Raw genomic sequence first — 27,310 nt, forward strand, 5'->3', positions numbered from 1 at the left:
AGGCCTACTGTCTTACATTTCCCCGTTTTGGTAATTTTTTTCCATCATATTTATCACTCACTGAAATGATACCATTTATGCATTGTTTAATTATTCACTATTTTCTCCCCCCTTAGAATGTTAACTCCGATGTCAGGTTCTGTGGTTGATGCTATTCCCTGCTGCCCGACATGTAGTAGGTGCTCAAGAATACTGGTCTGATTTAAATCCCACTTAGGCTCAGGCTTCTAAATGTGCTGAGGTCACTTGGGGTTACCCACTTGTGGAGGATGATGAGCTCCTCAGCGATCAGGGGTAGGGGGCAGCCAGAGCCCAGGCAGCAAGAAGGCCCTGCGTCCTCGGCTTCTCTCCCGAGGGCCTAGGGACAACCAAGGGCATCTCGGTGTCCCAGGGGCTGAAGCACTCCTCCTGGTGCCTGGTGGCATGGTGGGCCACCTTTAATAGGGTGCTAACTTTGTCACGTTTTGGAAACCTTGGTTTGAGAGTCTAAATTTTCTATCTATACCACAGCTAAAGTCAAAGGATATCCTCAAATGAACAATCCTTTTAGCTATTGTTACAGGTTGAATTGTGTCACCCCAAAATCATATGTTGAAATCCTAACCCCTAAGACCTCAGATGAGAACCTCATTTGGAAACAGGGTCATTGCAGATGAAATTCTTTAAGATGAGGTCTTACTGGAGTAGAGAGGGTCCCTAATCCAATACAACTGGTGTCCTTATAAAAAGGGTAAATGTGGACACAGAGACATGCACACAAGGAGATGATACTTGAATATGAAGATGATGTATCTACAAGCTAAAGAGTGACAAAGATGAGCAGGAAACCACCAGAAGCACAGAGAAGGGCCTGGAACAGATTCTCCCTCTGAAGGAATCCACCCTGCTGACACCCAGATCTCCAACTTGTGGCCTCCAGAACTGGGAGGAATCAGTTTCTGTTGTTCAAGCCAGCCAGCCTGGGGTTCTCTGTCACAGCAGCCCCAGGACCCTCAAGCCCCTGTTTCCAAACATGGAAAGGCCATGCAAGCTCCCTGGGGGAGGAAGAGGGTGGTGGCATCCTTGTTAAACTGAGCCTTTCAAGTGACTGTTTCTTGTATGACCTGTCCCTGATCTAGGCCAATCCCCATCCCCCACAAACCTAGTCACTCCCCCACTGCTCAGCCTCCCACTTTTCCAGGCTGTCCCACTCAGGGCCTGGGTCTCACCTGGCTTTCCATCACCCGTCCCGTCTCCCCCAGCTGTGTGGATATCTAGACGCCTCAACACACAGGAGACGGAGGTCAGGGAACAGGAGCAAGGAGACACATCGGGCTGGGGTGGAGGACTCCTCACGCCCTGGCCAGGCTCCCGGGTGGCCCACGGTTAGACACTCGGAAGGGTGGCCGTGTAGTGTGAGAAGGAAAAGGCAGGCTGCAGGCAGAGAACAGGGTGGTCCATTTCCACAAGGCAGAGGAGCGACATTTGTGATTCTGGAGGATGAAGGTCAAGGGGAGGATGCTGCCTAGCTCTGGATACAGAAATTGTGAGTGCTTTCAATCTCCTCCCCTTTGCTCGTGAATATGTCATGGTTTTTTCAGCTAGAAACGTGTGTGTGTGTGTGTGTGTGTGTGTGTGTGTGTGTGTGTGTGTGTGTGTGTATGAAAAACAGTAGAAATAAAAAGTTGGAGGAGTTCCAGAACCTGAGGAACCCGTGTTCCCCTGGGATGCTGAGGGTCTGTGTTGAGTAAAGCTGACCTCAAGTGGGGTGGAGGGGAGACGACTTCACTCTTACCAGCTTCTTTTTCTTTCGTTTTTCCATTATAGGTTATTACAAGATATTGAATACAGTTCCCTGTGCTATACAGTAGGATCTTGCTGTTTATTTTATATAAAGTAGCGTGCATCTGTTAACCCCAAGCTCCTAATTTATCCCCCTCGCACCAGCTTCTCTTTGACCCAGCATTTCAGGAGTATGATGACCAACCATCCCCGGGGGCTCAGGACTCAGAGACCTCCTGGCACCCAGAAATTTTCACACTGAAATTGTTGCTCACATTTATGTATACAAGATGCTGCAGAGGAGCCCAGGAACCTGTGGACAGCCAGGCCTGGACACACCAGCCTGGCCCTGCCCAGCCACACTAGGGTTTCTCCACCTGCCCTTGCAGAGGGCATTGCGGTCCTTCAACTGTTCTTCCCAAGAAACTCTCTCTAGTCAAAGCTGGGGGCAACAGGTTGGAAGACTCATGGCTTCTCCTACCCGGGGAGGTGTTCTTGTGTAGGTACCTAATCCCTTCTGAGGACAGACTGGGAAAAGGATGCAAATACGGGGTGGGAGATTGGCTTTAGTGACTTCTCACTTTGGGATGCTCCAGACTGGCTACCTCGTTTCAGTCACGTCTTGCGTTTCAGATCCTAAAATCCGCAACTTACAAAATTCTCTCCCTCCCTACTGCTTTTTTTCTGAAAGTTTCTCTTCATCCTGCTTATTTTACACATAGGAAACTAAATTCGAACCCCTGCTCATCCACGGGAGAAGGCAAAACAAAGAGTAGAAGTTATTTTTCAGTGGTGTGGGGAAACAGAGGTCCAGAGAGGTTTGGTGCCCTGTTCAAGGCCCACGGTGAACGAGGGACAGAGGAGCGCTGGCTGCGTGGGCCCGCAGAGACGGCTGAAGACCAGACCGCTGCTGCGTTGTCCTCAGTTGGTGCTCACTCAGCACACCCTGGGAGTGGCCCAGTGATAAGAGCTGTTTCACACATAACCCCTCAGGATTGCGTGCAGTGAACCCGAGACGGAAAGCAAACGTGGAGTTAGTCAGTCTGGAAAACACACACGGCCAGAGAGCCAGGTAAACATTTCTTGACTTTTGCCAGGAGTTGCCTTCTGGTCCACGCCCAGCCCACCCAGACAGGGGCACGAGTCCCCCCCTCCCTGGCGTCCCTTCTCTGTCCCCTCAGCCTTTTTCATTGCTGTCCCTTCCCAGGGTCTGTGTTCATACCAAAGGGCTGTGATGAGCCCTGCTGTAGGAAGCTCGGGTCCTGGGGGCTTCAGAGCAGAGAACCTACAGGCCGCACAAACCTTTCCTGCTGCTGCTGCACTCCTTACGGCACAATTTCAAAATCTATTCACATCAACGAACTCTCTTCCATAGCTTTTACATAAAACCTCCCGTCCCCACCAGGAAGAGTAGGGCAGAAGCGGGTAGGGGAGGAAGCCCCGACCCTACCACACGTCTCAGGAGCCCAGGAGGACTTGCCCAGGACTTGAGAGGCAGAACGAGGGCAGGACAGCCCCTCCCCCAGACCCACAGGTCCCAAGTCCCCAGATCCATCCAAGGGCACCCTGACTCCTCTCCTGCCACGTCACTTGGTTGGCCTCAGTGATGAGGACGTCATTCCTGAGCCATGAAACAGTTAAGAAATATCCACCCCACTGGCTGCCATGCTCATAAAGGGAGGTCCACGTGTACTTCCGTGTGGCTCCAGATGGGCGGCTCACTCATTTGCTCACACCCGGCGGGGAGCCAAGGCAGAGGCCAGCCGCACCACCACCTTCCCATGCAAATCAGCCCCGGGAGTGCAGCTGGGCCCCTCCCGCTCCTGCCTCCCAGGCAATGCTCCTGGGGAGGCCTTGCGGAAGATGCCACCCTGGGCGCTGTGCTGTCTTCCTCGGCCTGGCCCTCGTGCTCGACGCTGTGGGCCTGGTCCTTTTGCTGCTGGGCATCTTCGCCCCCCTCGACTTCTGGGACTTCTTGGTCTACACGGGGTCCCTGATCCTGGCTTTCAGCCTGCTCTTCTGGATCATCTGGTACTCCCTCAACATCGACGTGCCTCTTGAGAAACTGTACTCGTAGTTAGGAGGCAGGCAGAGGAGGAAGGACTCAGGCTGCCTGGCGGGCGGAGGAGCAGGGGCATGCTGCGGCTCCCACCCCAAATGCCCCGCCGGGGACCAGGTGAGTGCACAGGAGACCTGCCTGGAGGGGTGGCCAGGAGGCTGGGACGAGCAGGGGGAGGCCACACAGGCAAGTGGCCCAAAGACTGTCCCCCAGCTGGGGTTTCTGTCAACCAGGAGAACGTGGGGCAGGTACTTCCAGTACCTCATGGAAACTGGAAAGAGGGTCTCCACAGACCCTATGACTTCTGATCCACCACGAATGGTCCTGCCATGCAGAACAGGAAGTTATCCCTTCAGCTTAAAACTTGGAGAAAGGAGCCCATCTCGATTCTCTGTTGGGGAGAATCCTTGCTGGGGAAAAAAGCCTTTAGCCCTAGCAGAGGATGGAAAGTTCCCCGATGCTGCTTATGCCTTTGCCTTGTGAGCTGCTCGCTGCAGCAGGAAACAGAGCAGATCCACCCAGCACGGTCCTCTCACTTGCTTCCTCCCTGCACCTGCCCAGGTGGGACACACGGGAGGGGGTCAGGACCTGTCTCCACGTCCCCGCTCAGTGCATCTGCCCCCCTCCCAGCAGTGCCCCCACCCCACGCCCCCAGCCAGCCAGCACCCCCCAGCCAGCCCAGGGGACCGGAAGTCAAGGGACCATGGCTGACCATTTCATCCCAGCTGGGCCAGAGCTCGGTGGACCATGTGTAACCAAGGAGGCAGGTAACTGTAAGATTTTTCACATGGGCATGGAAAGCAAAAGATAGAGCTAGTCTGGCACCCACAAGCCTGAATTAGCGATGGCCAGCTCTCCCCAGGGGACTAAAGTCAGAGTCCTGGTTGGTTTGGTCATCATCCCCTCCTCCCAGGTGGGCAGGGACCTGCACTCAGGCACAGCCAAGCACTCCACTTTGAGTGCTGCATGTGAGAGCAAAGGTCACTACAGAGTTGGAAGGAGGAAATAATAAGCGCGTATTTTCTGGGGGATTCCGTGTGACCCTTGGAAGTGAGAGACAGAGTGGCAGTTTGAAGAGGTTTCAGTAGGGGAGGCTAAACTGTCCCCGGCAGGTGAAAGGAAAGAGGTGAGAAGTCAGAGCACCTGGGCCTTGCTCGGAGCAGCACCACTTGTTTGCTGGTGACACTGCACAGGAGGCATCATGCCCTGAGCTTCAGTCTTCCCGTCTGTAAAATGGGGATAATGTTACCTGCCCTTGCTGTTGCCACGGTCAAAAAGAGGTAAGGCAGGAAGAGGCTCTTTGCACATAATGTGGTTCTTACACATGCCAAGTGTTACAAACACACAGCAGAGGGGAGTAAACTGACCCAGAGTCCCAGCTGGGGGTACCTTGGTGTGCCTTAAATTGGTAGTGGTGGGGGTCAGCTTGAAACTTCAAAATGTGCATCATGAAACTTCAAAGCAAGAAGGGACCCCGAACTTGTCTGCTCATTCACGAGGATGCGTCAGGCACTGTGCACGGCGGTGCGAGTGCTGGGAAGAGTAAGACATATGAGGTCTCTACCCTCCAGGAGTTCCCGTCAGGCGAGAGACAGACGTTAACCAGACAGTCTGACTAACAAGGTACGATAACAGTCAGGTGAGGACTGGAAGAAAAGGAACACCGTTCCTTGGGAACGTTCAGTAGAGAGGCTGACCCAGAAGGCGGAGTCTTACAGAGAGAGGTAACAGCTTGAGCAAACCTCCTGGGGTAGCAGGAAATAGAAGACAGCAGGGTGATTGAAGGACAGAGGGCAAGTGCAGGAGAGGGTTAGGGCCCTGCAGTGCGGGGAGGCCAGACCAGGCAGGGCCTAAAAAACCCTCTCAAGGATTTTAGCCATTATTTTAAGAACAATAAGAAGTCATTAAAGAGATGTAAGCAGGGGTGGGGAAGACATAATTTGATCTCTGCTTCCAAAAGACCACCTTGGCCGAGGCACGGATGACAGTGACGACAACGAAGATGATGAGCAGTTCAAGCCCGTGTGGGGATCTCAGTCACGCGCCTGAACAAGAAGGGTCTCCAGTTCAGTCTCCTTATCCTGCACACCCTCCCCTCGTTACATAGAAGGCAGTTCAATAACCCAGTAGCGAAGACCATGGGTCAAGACCCAGACTGTCTGGTTCGAATACAGTTTTGTTGCTTACTAGTTATGTGGCCTGGGGCAAGTTATGGACTAGCTATGGGCCTAGCTATGACTCCATGCCCTAGTTTCCTAAACTGTAAAACGGAGATGGTACTAATACTAGCCTCTGTTTCAGAGATGATGCTAATGACAGCCCCGACCTCGTAAGGGTGTTGCAGAGATTAATTTAACGTGCGTATAGCACCGTGTGAGTGACGACTGATAAAACAAGGGGCGCTCTGATAAACCTCTGTCACGACGCAGGTAGCTAGCTGGTCCATTACAGCGGGGTGGGACCTTCCTCTAGGACAGACATCCCTGAAGCATTTCAACCAATTCTTCAAGCAGCATATGGCGTTCAGACTCCTCAGTGGGTGTAAGAATGAGGGCTGCCCCAGAACACCAGACTTCTGTCCAGGCTCAAAGAGACGTCAAAAGTTGTGGGTCCATGGTAGCCTCCACTGAATACAATCACACAGATATCTCCTTCACCTTCTCAGTCCCTAAACTCCAAGTTCTGCAGGACCCTAGAGCCAGCTGGCCCTTTCATCCAGCTTCATCTGGACCCTGCATCCCCGACAATGTCTGGGGCCGGCCCAGAGTGATGGGTTACAGTAGACTGGGACCCGCTGTGCAGGGGCTCCTCACTTATAGGAGCCGCTCACCACCTCCTGGATGACCTCAGGCAAGTCATTTGACGTCCCTTTAGAGTAGAAGGTTTGGTCCCCAGGAGAGGTTTCACACTGTTCTCTGCAGAGGCCACTGGGGGCTGGGGCTGGGGAGGGAGTGAGCAGGCAGGACGCCGGCAGCCCCGCCACAAACACCCCCAGAGCTGCTGGGTGCTCTGTATGAAAGTTCACACTGAACTTTCACGTAAGGCTTCATGTGAACACAAGTTCCGATGCTGAAAGATATTTCTTAAAGGCCTAGACTCAACCCCCTTACTTTGTATGACCTTTGGTCTGGGCATCATCTCCAACCATATTCATGATTTATGGGCAGTTTGTAACCGGCTCTGCTGGTTCCCTAATTCTCAGAGTGGAGCAAAGGGAAGAACGTGGGTTCCATGAATTCACAGCCCAGCACGTCCCCCAGTCTCGGCAGGATGGTTGCTAGGACCTCCCCCATCCCACCCAGAGGCAAGCCACATCCCAGGCAGGACTCACGACAGGGCAGGGCCACCTGGTCACTAAACCTCCAAGTCCCCCCAGGAGTTGCAGGACGACTGGCTTGTTTTTAGACGACTGGCTTGTTTTTATCGCTCAACTGTGTATCAAGCGATTCTATCACTCGGTCACTGTATTTCCCGAAGCTTTGTTTGTTCCACGCTCTACTGGCTGGGCACTTCTTGTAGATAAAGTCCCTGCAAAGGCAGGGGAGGACGCTTGTCCTTTAACAAGAGGGTGTGAGACTACACTCCCCCCCCACACACACACCCCACACATATACCCACAGCCCCGCCCTCCATACACATCCCCCCACGTACATGCACCCAGATTCCCCCCATAAGCACGCCCACAGACACACACACACCCTACACGCACACCCACCTCTCCCATGGCCGCCACATGTCACACGCACCCAACACGCACACAGTCCATCACAGATACACTCACACACCCACACACGCCCACACTCCTCCCCTACACCTTCTACACACATCAATACCCTACGCATGTGTCCCTCCCCCACTGCACACACAGTCACACGCACACCCTCACATGGCCTCACACTCACATGGCCTCCACACCCCATCCGCCCTGTTCACACACAAACACGCCCTCACACCTGCCACGCGTGTTCCAGAAACACACCCCACAGAAACAAACAATCCCGCTCCCCGGCAACCGAAGCCAAAGGGCACGGGAGGCTCACGGCCTCGAGCCCTGGAAAGTTCACTTTTTCCAACACGCAGATTCTCCTCTGCCACAGAGAGGCCAGCGGGGCTGCCCGCAGAGCCAGACGGAAAGGCCTGCACCCCGCTCGGCACGGGCTGCATGGAGGGCCAGACATTCCTCTAATCCCCGGAGGAATTTTTAACCTAGAGGGAGAGGTAAGGCAAGTACACAGGGCCTCACAAAGAGTACACGGAAGGAGCGCAGTCTCACACGGGGCTCTGAAAGCCCAGATGAGGAAGAAGCGCCCCTGGCTGGGTGGGAAAGGGGGCAGTGTGTGGCTTCAGACGTCTGGGTCCTGAGCAACAAGTAAGAACGTGACAGGCACAGCTGGCACTCGGGCAGGGCCAGAGGGAAGGACCGCAGAAAGGGAGGAATGGAAGGGTGGCCCAGAAAGGGTGAGCAGACACAGGGGACCGGGGTTAGGGGTGCTCATTGCTGAACTTGGAGGATGCTGAAAGCCACATGAGGATTCTGAAACTTGGAAAGCAAGGAGGAATTTTCTATGACTTCACGGCCTGGAGAGCAACACGGCTGGGCTCCGCTTGAGGAAGAGTAACTTGGTGTCATGTGCAGCAGGGGTAGGGGATGAGAGGCACGGGGACGGGGGACCATTGGAAAGCAGAGGTAGTAATAAGAAAAAATGATGGCCACAGGGAGGAGGGGAGAGGGACAGAGAGAGAGCATGGTGGACAACAGACGGACGTCCTGGTGTCCCTCGGGGGGGTAGCAGTGTCAAAGGCTTCAGAAAGCACTGCCACCGTGGAACAAGGAGGTCAGGGGAAGGCAGGGGTTTGCTCAAAATGAGGTGTTTTCCTTTGCACGTGCAGAGCTGGGGGTGCAGACGGTATCTATCGATGGGCAGAACTGCCCAACTGGAGTTGAATGTGCAGACTTTCAACTCAGAAGGGCGATCAGGCGTGGAGATGGAGTTAGGGGCTGGAGACAGGACTGCGGACGAGATTGTAAAGGGTGGGAAGGAGGAGGGAAGGAAGGCAGGTCGGGAGCCCAAAAAGGATTTGGGCGGGTAGCAAAGAAGGCAAAGGAGGACACGAGACCAACGGTGAGGGGAACTGACCTTCAAACGCTGCTGAGTCGTAAAGCAGGGTGTAGCCTGAGGAAGGGTGATGGGACTTGGCAATGAGCCTTTTCAGTGAGGTTGGGGACAAAAACGAGACTGGTGCGCCTTGTGGAGTGGCTGCTGAGATGTGTAAAGGGGCGAGCGCAGATCAGTCTAAAAAGTCTTTGGCGATGGAATGGAGGGGGTAGGCCAGTAGCCTGACGGCATAGCTGGTCTGAAGTATGGTTTCTTCAGAGGAAGGGGATGCAGAAAATGGAGCAGGATGGCAAGGGTGGGGGGGGGGGAAGGAAACCAGCAGAGAGGAGACGAGGACGCTGAGGTTACAAATGGAGAAGGATGTCTGGCTGTGCCTGGGGTGCAGGTGGGTGGTGGGGTCCAGAGACCAGGGAGAGATTTGCTTGGCCTGCAGGGAAGGATGGGGAAAGATAAACGGAGGTTTGGTGAGTGCCTCGGTATTTACTGGGCCACTTATTTTCATGACGTCATTCAATCCTTACAGCTCTGTGGGTTAGGGGTTCAGATCCCCATTTTACAGGTGAGGAAACTGAGTCTCAAGGTAGTTTCAGGACTAGCCCACTGTACCTGTGCTGTCGAGGGCCAGCATTAGAATGCACAACTGAGTCCAGCGGACTCCAAGAACTATGCTTGTTTTGACAGATTCGAATCCTGGACTGACCCATCTAGTCTTCATTTATTCAGCCCAAGTCCCATCTGGCGGAGAAGCAGCAAAGCAAGCTGATGCCCTGTTTCTGCAACACATCCTGTAACAGAACCCGGAAGGAACCAGAGGCTGTGAGGTGGAAGCTTTCAAAGCACCCGCTAGGATGCCCAGGAATGGCCACGAGTGCCCGGCTTCCGGCGGGTTCCAGGCTCCATCAAGAGACCAGCTCCCCTGCCCTGGGCCACTGACACCACTGCCGGCACCCCAGCCGTTTGTGAGGGTCTGGGGCGCCCCTAATGTTCGCACAGTGGGACTTTTATGGCACTAACCCTGCTGCTGTGAGCTTGCGCACCCAACGAGAAGTCCGTCCAAAGTCCGAATGGGATCTCCTGCAAGCAAGTATCACACGACGTTGCTGCCTCTTCTGCTCTTCGGCTCTTTGGACAGACTGTGTGAGCCCCTGGAGGGCCCACCTCATCCATCTCTTGGTGTCGTCCAGTCGGCACGTGGTAGTATGGCAACATGCTGGTTGCCAAGGCAAATGCAGAGCCAGTGTTGAGTGCAGGAGGTCCCCCTCCTCGGTGCTGGACACCCGGAACCACCAGTGCCGCCCCCGACTTGCACGACCGGGCCATGTTGCGGGGGGGGTGTTCACATTGAGCTTTTAGTCAAATGAAACCCTCCGGGCATTTTTCTGACAAGTTTCTGACAAGCGTTTTCTAGACTCTGCTGTGCTGTCCTTGCGTCATTCGTTTCTTGATCCTAAGAGCAGGCCTCTATTTTTATCTTAATTCAATTGCATCTAGCCCAACGCAGCCCAACTAGAGCACCTAGCAACCTTCACAGGCTCATCAGACGTGCTCATGCCTGTCACCTGTGCTCGAGCTGCCCCACTAATTTATGTCCCCCAGCTTAATTTTGTATTTTTTATTTATATCTCACCCTAAACGTGTATGTGTTTCTTCCAGAAGCTGCCTCAGATCTTTTGTGGTGTGAGGTAGTTACCTAAATAAAGAAGCTGATTGGCCTTTTAACACAACATAACCTATTTCTGGGTCTGCACGGTTTCATAACTACTCCCAAACTCCCGGCTTTAGGGAATCTTCTTCCCATTCATTTAACCTGCCTCTGTGCAAATCCCAGAATTCTACATTCAGTACAGCACTTCTTGGGAAGAAACGCACAGAGCCCAGTGGATGGAGACAGTACAAAGGTTATCCTGACACCGTGGAATCTTCTGGAAGCTCTGTGCTCGGCCACCAGGCCAGCTTCTCAGAATTAGGCTGGACTTAGGAACCTGAAGAGATATCATGAGAGAACATTCCAGATAAGGCACCAGAAGAAAGATTCCCCTCCTACCCAGAAGCGTCCTTGACCGTTGTCACTTGCAATTCTATCGATCTTCCCAGTGGGAAATTTCTCGGTGTGTCAGACCTGACTCCATACATGGAGGAAAACATTTCCCTTTGCTTGAAATTGTAACGTTAGCACGGGAGGGAAAGTCACATATAATCAAAATCACTGAACAAGTCCTTAAGAAGACACTTGCTGGTGGCCACATAACTTCTCTTCATGAGACCGAGCCAGGTTTCTATTCTAGAAGTGGAACAGGTTTCTGTTTCTTTGGCTGGGAACCAAATGGAATCGTTGGCTGTCGTTTCACAGCAGCCATGTTGTTGCAAAAATGCAAATCTTGAAAATCGAGGCTCACGCTCAGCCCAAAGCACGTGCTCACATCTGCGGGAGGCTGGAGGGGCTGAGGCTGGGTGAGCGGCAGCAGCAGAGTCCCATCTCCTGCGCCGCCCTCCCTAAAGCGAATCTCCCTCCTCACTTAACATCTTCCTCCTTCTTTCTTTCTTCTGCTGGTTAGTGTGCAATTTAAATGCGTGTAGGAGACGGCTCTCCATAGAGAGCATTTGTTCAACTCCTAAGGCCTCCTGAGTTACAGGGCGTGCTCCTGCAGGGTGGGCACCGGACCACTGCTTTGGAGAATGCATGCAGAATACATCTGTGATAAAAAGTAGGGGGCGAAGTGAGTGCAATTCCAGCTGACAACCTGCTGGCCTTTGCATGAACCCCGTGGGAGAAAAAGGGGGTCCACATAGGAGGGCTTCCTAGAATTTAGCTTCAACCATCTGGAGACCCCAGTTAAGAGCTGGAACTGAGAAGGCATACTTAGGCAATGCATGTGCAAAGTCGGGGTGTTCCCTCAGAGGCGAGGCTTGGTCCACAACTCAGTATCTGCCAGGACAGGACAGTATCTCAGGGACCCCCGACGGCACAAGCACCAAATTCAATCTCAAAGATGATGAGAGCAGCATTCCATCAACTGGATGCAGATCACCTGGGGATCACATAAATGCAGACTCCAATTCAGTCGTCCAGGGAGGGGCCGGGGACTCTGCGTTTCTAACAAGTACCCAGGCAGTACCACTGCTGCATTAAACCAAAGAAAGTGTCCTTAAGATAATCTGAAGAGTGAGCATCTTGAACAACGCTGTCATTTTAGAGATGGGGACGCTGAAGCCTGCAGGCGAAGCGAGTTTCCCAGGTTCAAGCCACTGAAGAGCAGCAGGTCCCGCACCGGGGCCCAGGGCTCCAGGCTGCCGGTCTGGCCCTCTTCCCCGCCCCCGCCCACCCCATGAGCCGCTGACGGGTTCTTCTGAGCCCTGCCGAGCCCTGGGCAGCATGAGCGAGTGAGCAGCGCAGTGGCCAGGGCAGGTGAGGCAGCTCACACTGCAGGTGAGTCATGAATCGGCGTGGCTCGCTTCAACCTGGCTGTGCCGTGTGCCCGTAGATGTGGTCCTGACCAGGCTTCCATGCTGCTCTGTGTCACTGCAGATTCCAGAGCCATGAGCCCATGAGCACGCATCACGCAAGGCAAGTAGGGTGGAGAGGGAGAAGGAAACAGGAGAGGCTGTGTTTCCACCAGGCAGAGCCACGTGGAACTGGGCTAGGTCTGATCTGGGCTCGTCCTCCCAGTGGGCTGGGCGTGGGGAGCCTCCTACCATTCGCAGGGCCATCTTCTCGGCCCCTGCCCCTATCTGTTCCTTTGAACGAAAACTGGACTTTCCCAGTGACCTGACTCAGTCAGCTCCGCCACTGACAAGCTGCGTGACCTTACAGGGGATCCTCACCTATTAGGGGATAATAATAATGACATCACAATCATAGGACCTACTGTGATTCAGCGCTGGCTTTCTGAGACTCACAACCTCCTGAATGTAAATACCTTACAGTGTACTGTTCCTCCTTCGTAGAAGTCAAAACAGAGAGCTGTGAAGTTTAGGTCATCTCCTCAGACGCCTAATGATTCCAGGACTACAGGACCTGTCATTTATAAAGCTATTTACAGTCAAGTCTGCTGCTAATAATCAAGTCTACACTTCACACAACCTCATCCCCACACTTTACTGCAGAGACGACCCACCAGGACCCACAAAGCCGGAGCAGATGGGCATTCTAGGGGGAACGGTGGGTCCACCCCGGCCCTGCAGCCCACCCCTTGGTGGGCTTTAATCAATAGCCTTAAAGCTCCTCCGATTCAACTCACCCCTTGGTGAAATTACAGTGCCGTGGAGGAAACTGATCAGAAGCTGAGTCCACCACTGTGGAGGCCAGCTCGGAAATGTATTTGCATGAAGGACCAGAGAGCCCTCTGGGTAAAGACGAACCCTAAGGGAAAAGAGAGTCAGGCTGACAAGGGTAGCCCGGTAACAGATACTTAACACAGGCATGCTTGGCTTCCTGCGTCTCCCAACAACCCTTTGTGCTCAGGGAAGAAGGGCTATAAGAAGGATTAGGCCAGTCTGGGGTAAAACTGTATGAGATACCGGGGTCCATATGCTGTCACTTGGACACACCCAGCACAGACTTGGGTTGTGCTGGTTCCTGGTAGACACAATGATATCTGGCAGAAAAGTGACACAGGAGGTGCTGATAGCTGACTGGACTTGCTGGCGAGCTGAACTGGCTCTTCCAAGACCCCCAAAGTTTCTTGCCAGGGCAGACACACAAGGGGGCGAGGGGCCAGCCGGGAAAAGGCAGGTAACAGTAAATCACTCCTTGTCGGGGACACTTAGGTGAAAGGTGCAGACAGCTAGAAACCACAAACCAGCCTGGGAATGGCAGGTGTCCCTGGGTGAGAAGTGCGTGTACTTCTCACTCTGACGACTAAGCGTGGCAGGTCTGGGGTAGCTGTGTCTGCCTTCCCACCACCACACAGCCTCCTCTCTTCCTTCATTCCTTCACTCAGCACAGATTCACCTCTGGCCTCACTCCTCCTGGATCCCAAAGGCTGCCCCGACAGGGAGATCCTTCAGCACTTGGAGCTGGTCCCTCTCGGGAAAGGGAGGGGGAGGGGAGGTACAGATTCCCACCACGTTCCACCTCTGCAATGCCCATGCTGTGCTGGGCTGCGTGCCCCCAAATGCCCCGAGTCAGCGTGCAAAGACATAATCTACACACAGACTCTGTATTTCACAGGGCAACACCTAGACGCTGCTTCCACATCCAGGCATCCTGTTGGCAAGGATCTCCACGTCCTTCCTTCCTGCCTCTCCTTCCCCAAGCCGACTGCTTCTGCAATAGCAACCCCTCCCCACCCCGGCCACTATGCAGCCGTTTTCCTCTCCACCAGCTTCACTTCCAAGCCAGGGCCTTGCCCTCTTCAGTCTGGATTCTGTTCGCCGGGGCACCATGCCGCCAGCACACAGCCTCAGCTCAGATGTCCTCTCACCCGACTCCATCTTTCTGATGTAAGCCTTCCTCACCCCCATCATCCCGGGACTCCGGGGCCAAAGTTTGCGGAGTCCACATCTACCCTGCCAACCAGAGCCTCCAGGCCCTGCCCAGATTCTCTCCTTCTGAAGAGTCCAGGCCAAGGCAGCCACCCTAGGCCTCTGCCATCGCCTGGAACAATGAAGCAGGGACTCTCAAGGTGCAGTCCTGGGACCAGCAGGTCAGTCTCACTGGGGAATTTCCTTAGAAGGGCAAAGGCTCCGGCCCTGGTTGGGTGACCAACTCATCCCAGTTTGCCTGCCTCAGTGCTGGGGATTCCTATCCCAGACCTGAAATGAGAGGCTCTGGGGGCGGGGCCCAGCAATCAGGTTCACCAAGCCATGGGGGGATTCTGATGCACCCTCAAGTCTAAGACCCTCTACGGGAAAGGAGCTTTGAAGCCAAACTTGTGCTTGGAGGCTGTCCTCCGGGTGACCCCATCTCCTCCACCAGCTCCCCTCCCTGGTTCAAGGACAGCAGACCTTGTCCACCATCACATGGAGTCCTGGCCAGGCTGTACCAGCCCCAGGCGGCTCTATCAGCTCTGAGGGACCTCGCATCCTGGCCAGCCCGTGCTGTCCCGAATCACCTGCCACTAGTGTCCCTTGCCGGCCAGGGGCTGGTTTTTTTCCCCTTGTTTCTTCTGCATTTCAGTTTTCAAGAAATTTAAGTTTCCCATTGTTTCAGAAGAAAGTCAAGAGGGGGAAGCGGCTGGAGCTGCTGGAGGAAAAAGAGAGAAGAGGCAGGAGAAAACTCTGGGGAAAAAAGGGTGGAAGGCACTGAGGAAGTGAGATGGTGGAAGGAGATGAAGGGAAGGCTGGGCTGGGGAAAGGTGAGAGGAGAGCCATGGGAGACAGAAGCTGAGACGGGAGCAAATGGGGAAAGAGCGTTTCCCACGGTGTGCTTCGTGGGCCAGGAGTGGCAGCAGCCTCACCTGGAACCGGGCTCCACCTGCAAATTCTGGATCTCACCCCAGACCTTCTCAGCCAGAAAACCTGGGACTTTTAGAAGTCTTCCCAGTAACTGGGATGCGCACTACAGCTTGAGAATCACTGGGCTGAAGAGTCCTCTTGTTTATTTAAGCAGGCATGCTGCCCCTCCATCCTGGATTCCAGTGTTGTTTTGCATTTCTACCTGGGGCATGGTGACTCAGAAGAGTCCTAATGTGACCCTCACACACACACCACCTCTTGGCCTAATGACCTCCAGAGATGGGAAGAAACAGCTGTAACATCCTCTTTCTCCTCCATCACTCTCATTGTACCACTGGTACCACCAGCCTCTGGCAGCTCTAGACTGTGCAGCCTTTTTCTGGGAGGTTTTGGGGCCCAGAAAGAACTCTAAGGTACCCCTGGATCCTGTGTTACTTCCCAACCAGTTTAACATCAAGGACCGCCTTTATTATTTTTCTCCCATTTCTCCCATATTGTCTTGAAATATGTTGTCTGCCAAAGAGACTAATCATTAAGGAATAATTAATTCAGTTCCCTGTGATTTATTAATCAACCACATCCATAACTGGGTATGCAAAAAGTAGAAAACAGATGTATTATGGTTTCCGTTAGAGTTTTTGAAACATTTAAAACAATGCATTACAACTACCATGAACCCCTGGGCGTCTGGGGAAGAACAGATGAAACCAGAGATTGCAGATCTCAGCTGCCTGGGTGAACAAAGGTAGTATGAGGAAAGGTAAAACAATAAACAAAACGTTTACAGGCTCCTGCCGCTGTCCCTGCACCCAGCCCGCTCAGGACTTGGCCCCTTCCAGGAACTCTACCCTCCCTCTGGTTCTGGGTTTCTCCAAAGGGCATCTCACAGACGCACCAACAAGGCTAGTCCTAACCCAGTGAGGCCCGCGGGCCCCCCTCCTGCCCTGCCCCCCTTACCAGACCCCACCGCTTCCTCCTGCAAACACAGGAGTTGGTTTTCAGTCTCCACCATTAAACACACCGGCGCCCCCAAAAGATGCCAGGCTAACAGGGCGGGGAGGGGGAGGGGCACGGTCCACAGTGCGATTCTAGGTGCTAGAGAAATGACTGCTGCCATTTCTGCCTACAGAGCCCCTGTCCAGACACAAATGCGTGGGAGAGTGGAGCTGGATCCCTCTTCCCCTCCAGTGACTAAGGCTTTGCTACTGCTTTGGCTGGGTGCGCCTGCCTCCCATCGCTCAGGACACCTGTCAACCAAGGCATCTCAAGGCAGAGGAGAGACGGAACAGGACTGGGGAAGGAGCTAGGACAGCCCTGCCCCAAACAAGAAGTTTCTCGACAACAAACAAGAAGTTTCTCGACAACTTCTTTCTATCTTTAAAATCTGTATGAATGTTGCCATTTTATTCCACAATACATTTGTGCTTGTTCACTACTTTAAAGATGTTCCCAAATCTTCAAATACAATTGGCGTCGTTTTACCTGTGGGTTTGCTCTTCCCGGCACAAGGACACGGACCCCAGAGGGCCAAGCAGCCCAGATGGGAAGGAATTCTCACTGCTGGTAGCAGTTCTTTCCCTTGAGGCTCCTCGGCCAATCCTGGGTGGACGTCTGCCAGTTCACCCGGCAGACAACCGGGCAAGCCCAGCCGCGTCCAGACATCCCAACTGCACATCAGGAAGCACCACTCTTGTCCAGGCTCCGTGTTTCCACCTGAGAAAGCTGAGGCCCCAGCATGCTGAGTGACTCAGCCACGGCCACACCACCTGTTACTGACAGAGCCTGAACACGCGTTTTCTGACTCCTGACCTACTTACTGCTCTTTCTGCCATCCCATCCTTCTTCTCTAGGTGAGGACAAAGGACTGGCAGTGAAACAAGGACCGTCTCAAGGATGAGCACCTGGTCAGCAAGCCAGGTGGACCAGACTGCGTTCAAGGGAACTGTTCTGTGCCTCTCCTATAAAATGGGAATGTTACTGCCAGCAGTATACACTCCAGAGGATTGTTTGAGATGTGCGCTGGGGAACAGACATAAGGGCTTCGGAAAAGTATGAACAAACTTGATCCCGTGCTGGGGAGGCTTGGCTGAGGCTTTGTTCCCTCCACACGTGTGCTTCTTCTCGGCCTGTCTGCAGCAGCCCAGCACACACATGGGCTGAAGTGTGGGAAGCTGACCCTGAAATAGTGATGGCCAGCCTGCCACATGGACCACATCCCACCATCGCGCCTCCAAAGCCCACAGAAGGCGTCACTCAAGGCTCGTGTGACTGGGCCACTGGGCCCGCCGTGGCCTCCACCCAGGGCCACAGGCGCCACCACTAACCCAGCGAAGCGGGTTCCTGACAGGAAACTCACTCATCGTTCTTATCACCTACAGTTTACATGAGCCAGTTGTCAGGGGTCAATTACGTGGGCGAACTAAGACGAGCCACCACGAGGGATGGACACCTACAACTCACACACCCCACGCCCTGTGCCACAAGCGATTCAGTCTGGAAAGAGCCCCGATTAATAACAAGCTTACTAATCAATGTCGTTCTGCATAAAATCTATACTACTTAATACTATAATCTATAATATTTCCACTGTCCTTCATCCTAAATCCCTCTTGGCCTACCTGACTGGGTGAGGGTCTTCATGCTTTTCATACATAACTTTATAAATGAGTTTGGTAGGTCTGGTACTGAACAGAAAAAAAAAAAAAAACGAAACAACCCTGTTTCCCCATAAACCAATAAGCTTACAAAGAGAACTCAGAGAAGGTCTAGAGACGGAATTTACAGTGTGAAAGCAAGAAAGGGTAAATGAAGAGGAGGACTGCTTGGAATGGGCAGTTACATGCTTCCAACCTGAACCAAACAAGCTAGTGGAGTGGCCTGAGGCTGTGTGCTTGTTGCTTACCTCATCCACAGACAGATCCAGCTCTGTGTTATAAATAGCTTTACACTTGAAGAGTTTTTTGAATGTGCTGGATGAGAGCAGATGGGAGGGGGTGGAAGTGAGGGAAGCAGAAAGGGAACCAGATGAGAAATTCAGAGTCCTACCCGCCCCCTCCCCCCCCGCCCCCCCCCCCCCCCCCCGCCCACTACTACCACACACACTTCCAATGCCTTGAACCTTGGAGGCGGGGTAAGAGTCGCACAAGAGACAGCCACAAATGGTACTCCAGCAATGGCGCTTTAATTTGGAGTGTTGTCTAGGAGTGAGCATAATATAAAACACCACAGTTTGATGGTAAACCCCCCAAAGTAGAAAGTTAATAGCTGATTTGACCCTCATGCAAAGTGTAATGCAAAGTTTCCCCTCATTATTGCAAACGCACACACACTCACACTAACACTCACACTCACCTGTGGTCCCTCTCCCCTTGCTGGTGACCCTCCACCTGTCTCTACCTTCAGCTGAGGTAAAGACAGCTTTGGACTAGAAGTCAGACCTGGGTTCTAGTTTTAACTCTGCAACTTGCTGGCCAAATGACTTTGTCACTAAACCTCGCTTGGAGACTCCAATTTCATCTGTAAAATGGGCTCTTGTAACCATCAAGTGAGATACATACAGTAATAGCCAAAGAGGAAGGCAAATAAGCACATGAAAAATGTTCAACATCATTATCCATTAACAGGCAAATTAAACCCACAGTGAAATATCGCTACGCACATATTCAGGTAACTAAAATTTAAAAGATTGACCTCACCAAATGCTGGCAAGGATGTGGTGTAACTGTAACTCTCATGCATTGCTGATGGGAATGTAAAACGTCATATGATCCAGTCATTCTAGTCCTAGGTATTTACCCAAGGGAAAGAATGTATACATCTGTACAAAGATTTGTACACAGATGTTTATAGCAGCTTTATTTGTAATAGACAAAATCGGAAACAACTAGGGCTTCCCTGGTGGCACAGTGATTAAGAATTCGCCTGCCAATGCAGGGGACACGGGTTCGAGCCCTGGTCCAGGAAGATCCCACGTGCCGCGGAGCAACTAAGCCCGTGCACCACAACTACTGAGCCTGCGCTCTAGAGGCCACGAGCCACAACTACTTAAGCCCACGCACTTAGAGCCCGTGCTCCGCAACAAGAGAAGCCACCTCAGTGAGAAGCCCACGCACTGCAATGAAGAGTAGCCCCTGCTCACAGCAACCAGAGAAACGCCCGCGCGCAGAAACGAAGACCCAACGCAGCCAAAAATAAAATAAATAAAATAAAATAAATACATTTATTAAAAAAGAAAAAAAAATTCTATGCTAAAATTGGAAACAACTGAATATCCGTCAATCCTTCAACAGGTGAGTAGATACACAAATTGTTGCATATCCATACAGGGGATTAGTACTACTCAGCAGTAATGAACTATTTTTTTATTGGAGTATAATTGCTTTACAATGTTGTGCTAGTTTCTGTTATACAATGAAGTGAATCAGCTATACTATACTTATATCCCCTTCCTCTTGGACCTCCTTCCCACCCCATCCCCTCATCCCACTCATCTAGGTCGTCACAGAGCACTGAGCTGAGCGTCCTGTGCTCTATAGCATGTTCCCTCTAGCTATCTATTTTACGCATGGTAGTGTATATATGTCAATCCTAATCTCCAAATTCGTCCCACGCTCCCCTTCCCCCGCTGTGTCTACATGTCTGTTCTCTATGTCTACGTCTCTATTCCTGCCCTGCAAATAGGTTCATCTGTACCATTTTTCTATATTCCACATGTATGCATTAATATACGATATTTGTTTTTCTCTTTCAGGCTTACTTCACTCTGTATGACAAGCCCTAGGTCCATCCGCATCTCTACAAATGACCCAATTTCGTTCCTTTTTATGGCTCAGTAATATTCCATTGTACATATGTACCACATCTTCTTAATCCATTCTTCAGTAATGAATTACTGATAAAGCCAACGACAAGGATGAATCTCTAGATGATAATGCTGAGGGAAAGAAGCCTGATGTAGGGACTTCCCTGGTGGCCCAGTGGATAAGATTCTACATTCCCGATGCAGGGGGCCCAGGTTCGATCCCTGGTCAGGCAACTAGATCCCACATGCATGCCGCAACTAAGAGTTCGCATGCCACAACTAAGGAGACTGTGTGCCGCAACTAAGGAGCTGGTGAGCCACAACTAAGGAGCCTGTGAGCTGCAACTAAGGAGCCCGCAAGCTGCAACTAAGAAGCCCACCTGCTGGAACTAAGACCTGGTGCAACCAAATAATAAATAAATAAATAATTATTAAAAAAAAAAAAGAAGCCTGATGTAAAAGAGCACATATTGTATGTTTCCCTCCATATAAAACTCAAGAAAATGAAAACTAAGCTAGAGGAACAGAAAATAGTTCCCTGCAGGTGGGGCGGGAGTGAAGGGAGTTGGACAGGGAGAGAGGGATTTCAAAATTTAGCACAGGGATTAAGAGAGTAGCTGCTTATCTTACTCGCCATTCCAGATTCCATAGTAGATATTACCAACTGACCACAATGCTTTCCTGCATATACAGGCATGTACCACACCCACTGATGTTTGTCCTGAGTCCTTCTCCTTGGGTCTGCCATCAGATGACTGAGCCCTGGGGTTAGTCCGTACTTTTGGCATTCATTTCTTCATCCTCTCTGCCAAAAGGTCAAATTTATCTGCCCAAAGGCTCAGTCCAGCTTGGGAAATGTATGGGAAATATACCACCTCCCCTTGCTGTAGCTGCTTTCTGTAGTCCCAGCCTCCTAGAACAAGGGGACTGCCACGGGGTCATGATGGCCACAGCTGACTGCAGGGATAACAAAATTGACATGAAGGCAAAACAGACTGTGGAGGCTGTTTCTGGGGAGACGCGGAACAACTCCTTTGGTGCACCCTGTGATGGCAGGGATCTCTGTCCATCTGGTTCTTTGATATATTCCAAACACCTAGCACAATGGTTGGCACGTAGTAGATACTCAATAAGTACTCACTGAAAGAATGAATGATAAACATTCTAAATTCTTCTTCTTTCTCTTTTTCCCATCAAAAGACCATTGGTTTTTCCATTGATTTCTAGCTGTTTTTCCACTGAGAGCAGAGATCAATCTAATATCACTTGTTCACAGCCTACTACTGCATTGCAAATGATTTCAAGTCAGAGCCTGGCAAATCTGGGGCCACTAGAGGTGTCTTACCTGAAACATTAGGTTGTAGCAGTAGCAGGAGGCAGGAGGGGTTTGAACAGAAAGTGCCAGATCTCTGGGTCCCAGGCAGGCCCACGGATGCTGCACGCTGACTTCTGGGGAGAAAGATCCATACATCTTTGAATTTCGTTAAAGAGTGTCAGTGCTGTGTTTTTGTGATTATGGGTATGACATGAAAATTAAACTACATTAGTGTTGTTTACAGATTTTGGAGAACTAAGACAGGGAGAAAAATTTATGAAAACTCATTTTAGCCGCATAATGCTAATTACCTATTTACACGAGCTACTTACCATTAATTCATAATTACTCTATACACAAAGAAATTGCACATACATTACATCTATGTCAGATGGATTCCAAGGCTTTATTTGAAACACTGTGAAGGATTTGGTCTCCTAATTAAGCATTTGCCCGTGACTTTAAGAAGATTTGCCTCATGCATTTCAAATCCCAGCCGACATTAGGATCACTTGGGGAGGTTTTAAAAAAAAGCCAATGAAAAAGAACACGATATTTGGGATTTGTTTAAAATGATCCAACACAGAAAATGGGGTGGGGAGCAGGAAAGATGAAACAAAATTGATGAAACGCTGATAATCGTTAGAGCTGACTGATGGAGGTTCATTCATACAATTACCTCTATTTTATGTATGTTTTAGAATTACGTCAATAGAAAGATATGTGGGGAATTTCTTTGCACAGCTGTGAGAGGACAGAATACACTGACGCAGACCTGGGGATATGGATGTTTCAGTTACTGGACACTTCCACCTCCATTAGCACATTTGCGTTCCCTGCCACCAAAATAATTCTTACTTGAACAATTCTCGGTGGTTCTATCTTCTATCTCTCTCTCTCTCTATCTCTCTATCTATATATCTACATATCTATTATGTATGTATGTATCTATCTAATCTATCTATGTATCTCTATCTTTATCTCTCTATCTCTCTCTCTATCTATATCTATCTATCTATCTATCACTCCCCAGACCAATTCAATCAGAACGTCTGACGGAGGGGGCCCACACATATTCTAAAGTATCCAGATGACTCTAATGTGTGGCCAGGGTGGAGAACCACCAGGAAGGGAAAGTTTCTCAGGGCAAACCTCAGGTCAATTTTTTTTTAATTAAATAAGCTGCTTTGACATGTCTACGAGAGCACAGACTACACACAGGAAGGCCTGGGTGGCAATAATAATCACCACCAGTTACAACGTTTCTCATATGTGTCACTGGGTGGGTTCCTTTACGTACATAAACTCGTGTACTCTCCACAGCTACCTTATAAGGCTGGAAGAGGAGAAGTAATTGTCCCAGGGCCAATGTCTCCTAAGTGGCTGAGCTGGGATTCAATCCCTATCAATCAAAACTCTTTCTGCTCCAGCTTCTCTGAGTGTCGAAACAGGGGAATTAAGAGGTCCATGTCTCTTAAACCACCAACCATCTGTCAACCCATCCTCTGTTTATTTGTCTCCGCAGCCTCCCTGGATAGCTTATGTTCTCACTCTTCTAACCTACATTCCAGCTAAAGTGACTTCTTTCACCCTGCTTCTCCAAGTTTCCCCATTTCTGCTTATAAATGTTCAAAACCCTTACAAAATGATAGTATTCTGTTGCCCACACCCACTTTGGGTGGATCTATAAAAATCTGTCCTAGAAACGGTTTTCCTTTATTTAAAAAACATGTTTACCACATTCCATGTGTCATGTTTATAGCCACATGTTTGGTCAGGTCTCAGAGCAGTGTGACAACAAACCAACAGAGCTGAGTAACCAAAATTAATTCCAGAATAACTCAAGTTCTTGATGGCATGTTTAATGTCCGTAGGTGTAAGACGTAAGGTGACTACAATATAAGGGGAAAGGGCAAAGGTAACTAGTTGTGAGATGGTGTCTACATTCTACTGGAAGTGGTGCAATATTGATTCTAAGTAAACTGAGAAGACAAAAAATAAAAGAGAACAAAGAGAAACAAATAATAAAATGGTAGCCCTAAATCCAAGACACAGATTAAAAGAGATTGTGCCAATGGATTTTTAAAAATTATTATAAGTTGCCTACAAGAAACTCACTTTAAAGATAATATTGGTATGTCGGGCTTCCCTGGTGGCACAGTGGTTGAGAGTCCACCTGCCGATGCAGGGGACACGGGTTCGTGCCCCGGTCCGGGAGGATCCCACATGCCGCGGAGCGGCTGGGTCCGTGAGCCATGGCCACTGAGCCTGAGCATCCGGAGCCTGTGCTCTGCAACGGGACAGGCCATAGCAGTGAGAGGCCCGCGCACCGCAAAAAAAAAAAAAAAAAAAATTTAAAAATTTAAAAAAATTAAAAAAATAAAGATAATATTCGTATGTTAAAAGTAAATAAATGGAAAAAGATATATCATGCAAACTAACCAAAAGAAAGTTGGAGTATCTATATTAATAACAGACAAAGCAGACTTCAGAGCAAAGAAAATTACCAGGGATAAAGAGGGACATTACATAATTATAAGAGGGTCAATTCACCAGAAGGCAGAACAATCATTAATGTATATACAGCTAATAACAGAAGCAAAAACTTACGGAACTGAAAGGAGAAATAGAAATAGACTAATTCACAATTTGTTAGGAGACTTCAGCTCCTCACTCAATATTTGATAGGACCAGCAGAGAGAAAACCAACAAGGTTTCAACTATAAACTATATGGTTCTTCGGTCCTATCAGAACTGATAAACCATAAAACAATGGACTCTAACTGACCTTTATAAGACATTCCAGTCAACAACAGCAGAATATAGATTCCTTTCAAGTGCACATGGAACATTCACAAAAATGTCTATGACAGACCATATGCTGGGTCATTGAACAAATCTTAAATTTAAATGAATTGAAATCATACAATATATGTTCTCTGATTATAATGTAATTAAAATTGAAATCAATAATAGAAAGAAAAATTTCCACCCAGGGGACCGCCCTGGAGGTGCAGTGGTTAAGAATCCGCCTGCCAATACAAGGGACAAGGGTTCGAGCCCCGGTCCAGGGAGATCCCACATGCTGCGGAGCAACTAAGCCCGTGCACCACAACTACTGAGCCTGTGAGCCACAACTACTGAGCCCATGTGCCACAACGACTGAAGCCCGTGTGCCTAGAGCCCATGCTCCGCAACAAGAGAAGCCACCGCAATGAGAAGCCCACGCACCGCAACGAAGAGTAGCCCCTGCTTGCCGCAACTAGAGAAAACCCACACACAGCAACAAAGACCCAACACAGGCAAAAATAAATTAATTAAAATAAATAAATAAAACTAGATAGCTTAAAACATATTAAAAAAAAATTTCCACCCAGAAGGAGAAGAGAGAGAGAGAAAGAGCCTGAGAAAATATTTGAAGAGATAATAGCTGAAAACGTCCCTAACATGGGAAAGGAAATACTCAAGTCTAGGAAGCACAGAGAGTCCCATACAGGATAAACCCAAGGAGGAACATGCTGAGAAAAATCTCCAAACACTTGGAAATCAAACAATACACTGCTAAATAATTCAAGGGCCAAACACGAAGTCTCAAGGAAAATTAGAAAATATTTTGAAGTGAACAACAAATACAACCTATTTGTGCAATATGGCTGAAGTAAGGATTAGAGGGAAATTAATAGCTTTAAATGCTTATATTTGAAAATAAAGAATAGCTCTCATGAGCATAGATGTAAAAATCCTCAATAAAATATAAGCAAGTTGAATCCAGCAATATATAAGAAGAACAATATACCACGACCAAGCAGAGTTTATCCCAGGAATGTAAGGCAGGTTAGACAAAAAGTACTTAGACCTGGCAGCAAAAGAATGATTCATTCTTAAAGATTTATAAGTTGGACTTCATCAAAATTAAAAACCAGAAAAGGTTTTTGTTTGGTTGGTTTTTTGGCAGTGAAAATTGCAAAAGATACTGTTAAACAAATGAAAAGAGAAACTACAGTCTGGGAAAAAAGATTTTCAAATCACATACCCAACAAAATTCTTGTATCCAGAGTATATAAAGAATTTAATATATACAGAATTCTCAAAATTCAGTAAGAAGAAAATAACCCAATTTGAAAACGGGCAAAAGAGTGGAACAGACACTTCACCACAGTTCACCACATGAGAGTAAATATGTTCAACATCAATAAGCCTGAGAAAAATGCAAATTAAAGCCACCCCAAGACACCACAACATACTTATTAGAATGACTAAAATGAAAAGTACTGACAGTACCAAGTGCTAGCAAGGGTGTTGAACAGCTAGAATGCTCATTCATTGCTGGTGGAAATGGAAAGTAGTCCAAGCCACTCTAAAAAACAGTCTGACAACTTCTTTCTTTTTTAAATTGAAATATAGTTGATTTACAGTATTATGTTAGTTTCAGGTACAGCAAAGTAATTCAGTTATACATACATTTCAGATTATTTTCCATTATAGGTTATTATAAGATATTGAATATTGTTCCCTATGTTATACAGTAAATCCTTGTTGAGTGTCTATTTTATATACAGTAGTGTGTATTATGTTAACCCTATACTCCTAATTTATCCTCACCACTCCCCTTCCCCTTTGGTAACCATAAGTTTGTTTTCTATGTTTCACAACTTCTTATAAAGTTAAACACACACTTACCAGATAACCCATGAATCCCACTCCTGAATATTTTCCTCAACAAAAGTGGAAAGTTATGTTCACACAAAACCATAAATCTTTATAGCAGCTCTACTCATAACTGCCCCAAACTGGAAACCGCCCAAATGTCCTGTAAGTAGTGATTCAATAAACAAACTGTGGTACATCCACACAGTGAAATACTACTCAGCAAAAAAAGGAACATGGGGCTTCCCTGGTGGCGCAGTGGTTGAGAGTCCGCCTGCCGATGCAGGGGACGCAGGTTCGTGCCCCGGTCCGGGAAGATCCCACATGCCACGGAGTGGCTGGGCCCGTGAGCCATGGCCGCTGAGCCTGAGCATCTGGAGCCTGTGCTCCACAACAGTAGAGGCCACAACAGTGAGAGGCCCGCATATAGCAAAAAACAACAACAACAACAACAAAACATTCTAGGCTTTGCAGGCCAGGTATTATCTCATTTTCCCCTTCCCCCCTCCTCCCCTCCCCCTCCTCCTCCTCCCCTCCCCCCCCCCTCCTCCTCCTCCTCTTATTCTCCTCCTTCTCCTCTTTCCTCTTCAACAAACCCTCTAAAAACATAAAAACTGTCCTGGCCGCCGGCAGTACAAAAGCAGGCAGCAGGCTGGATTTAGCCCCCAGGCTGCAGCTGGCTGACCCCATCCTAGGTCAATAATTCTCAAACATTAGTCCTTGGACCAGAGATGAAGAAGCATAGTGTCCTGCTGGTAAACTGGCTCTCATAAACCAAAACCCTCATCTTGCAGCATTTGCCAAGTTCCATGGTGTAAAATGCTCCCACCGTGCCCAGTCTCAGACTACTAATGTGATGTCACTGAACCAGGGCTGTGAAGAGACATGCCGAGTCTGCCAGCCAGGACCAGGCAGCTCCAGCCCATCACTTTACCGGCATCGGCTGGGAAGCTGCTTAGCAAAGCACCCCTGGAAATTCTGGCACCGAGTACGGGAAACACTGTCCTTGGTTCTATGAGGTAGCAATCTGCTGATCCAGTCATTCAACAATGTTTATACAAGGCCCTGTACTAAGCCTTAGGAACGTCCCCACCCTCCAGGAGGCCAGAGTCTAGAAGAGACCTCACAAGCGGGCATTTATGACAACAGACTGTGATAAGTGGGTTCAGATGCTGAGACAGCACAAAGAAGGGGCAGCTAACTTGTTTGGGAAA

The 27,310-nt window shown here is 49.7% G+C and overlaps 2 protein-coding genes across 10 annotated transcripts in view; one reads left to right on the forward strand and one right to left on the reverse strand.

Moving 5' to 3' along the window:
• The window catches only part of ADPRM (ADP-ribose/CDP-alcohol diphosphatase, manganese dependent), a 388,290-nt gene that overhangs the window by 294,552 nt on the left and 66,428 nt on the right, over nt 1–27,310 (reverse strand). For 2 of the 9 annotated variants that reach the window (XM_079903899.1, XM_079903898.1), the window contains exon 4: nt 21,480–21,583. The exons of 6 other annotated variants lie outside the window; for them this stretch is intronic. In XM_079903899.1, coding sequence (XP_079760025.1) covers nt 21,480–21,583 — 104 coding nt within the window. The remainder of the gene's footprint in view (nt 1–21,479; nt 21,584–27,310) is intronic. One more of the 9 variants, XM_079903900.1, reaches the window with a different exon arrangement.
• TMEM238L (transmembrane protein 238 like) lies at nt 3,599–3,838 on the forward strand (the record flags this gene model as incomplete). Its single annotated transcript, XM_079905730.1, has 1 exon — nt 3,599–3,838. One exon carries the CDS (start codon nt 3,599–3,601, stop codon nt 3,836–3,838), a length of 240 nt encoding a protein of 79 aa, XP_079761856.1.

Source organism: Stenella coeruleoalba (genome assembly GCF_951394435.1).
Source record: "Stenella coeruleoalba genome assembly, chromosome: 19".
NCBI lineage: Eukaryota > Metazoa > Chordata > Mammalia > Artiodactyla > Delphinidae > Stenella > Stenella coeruleoalba.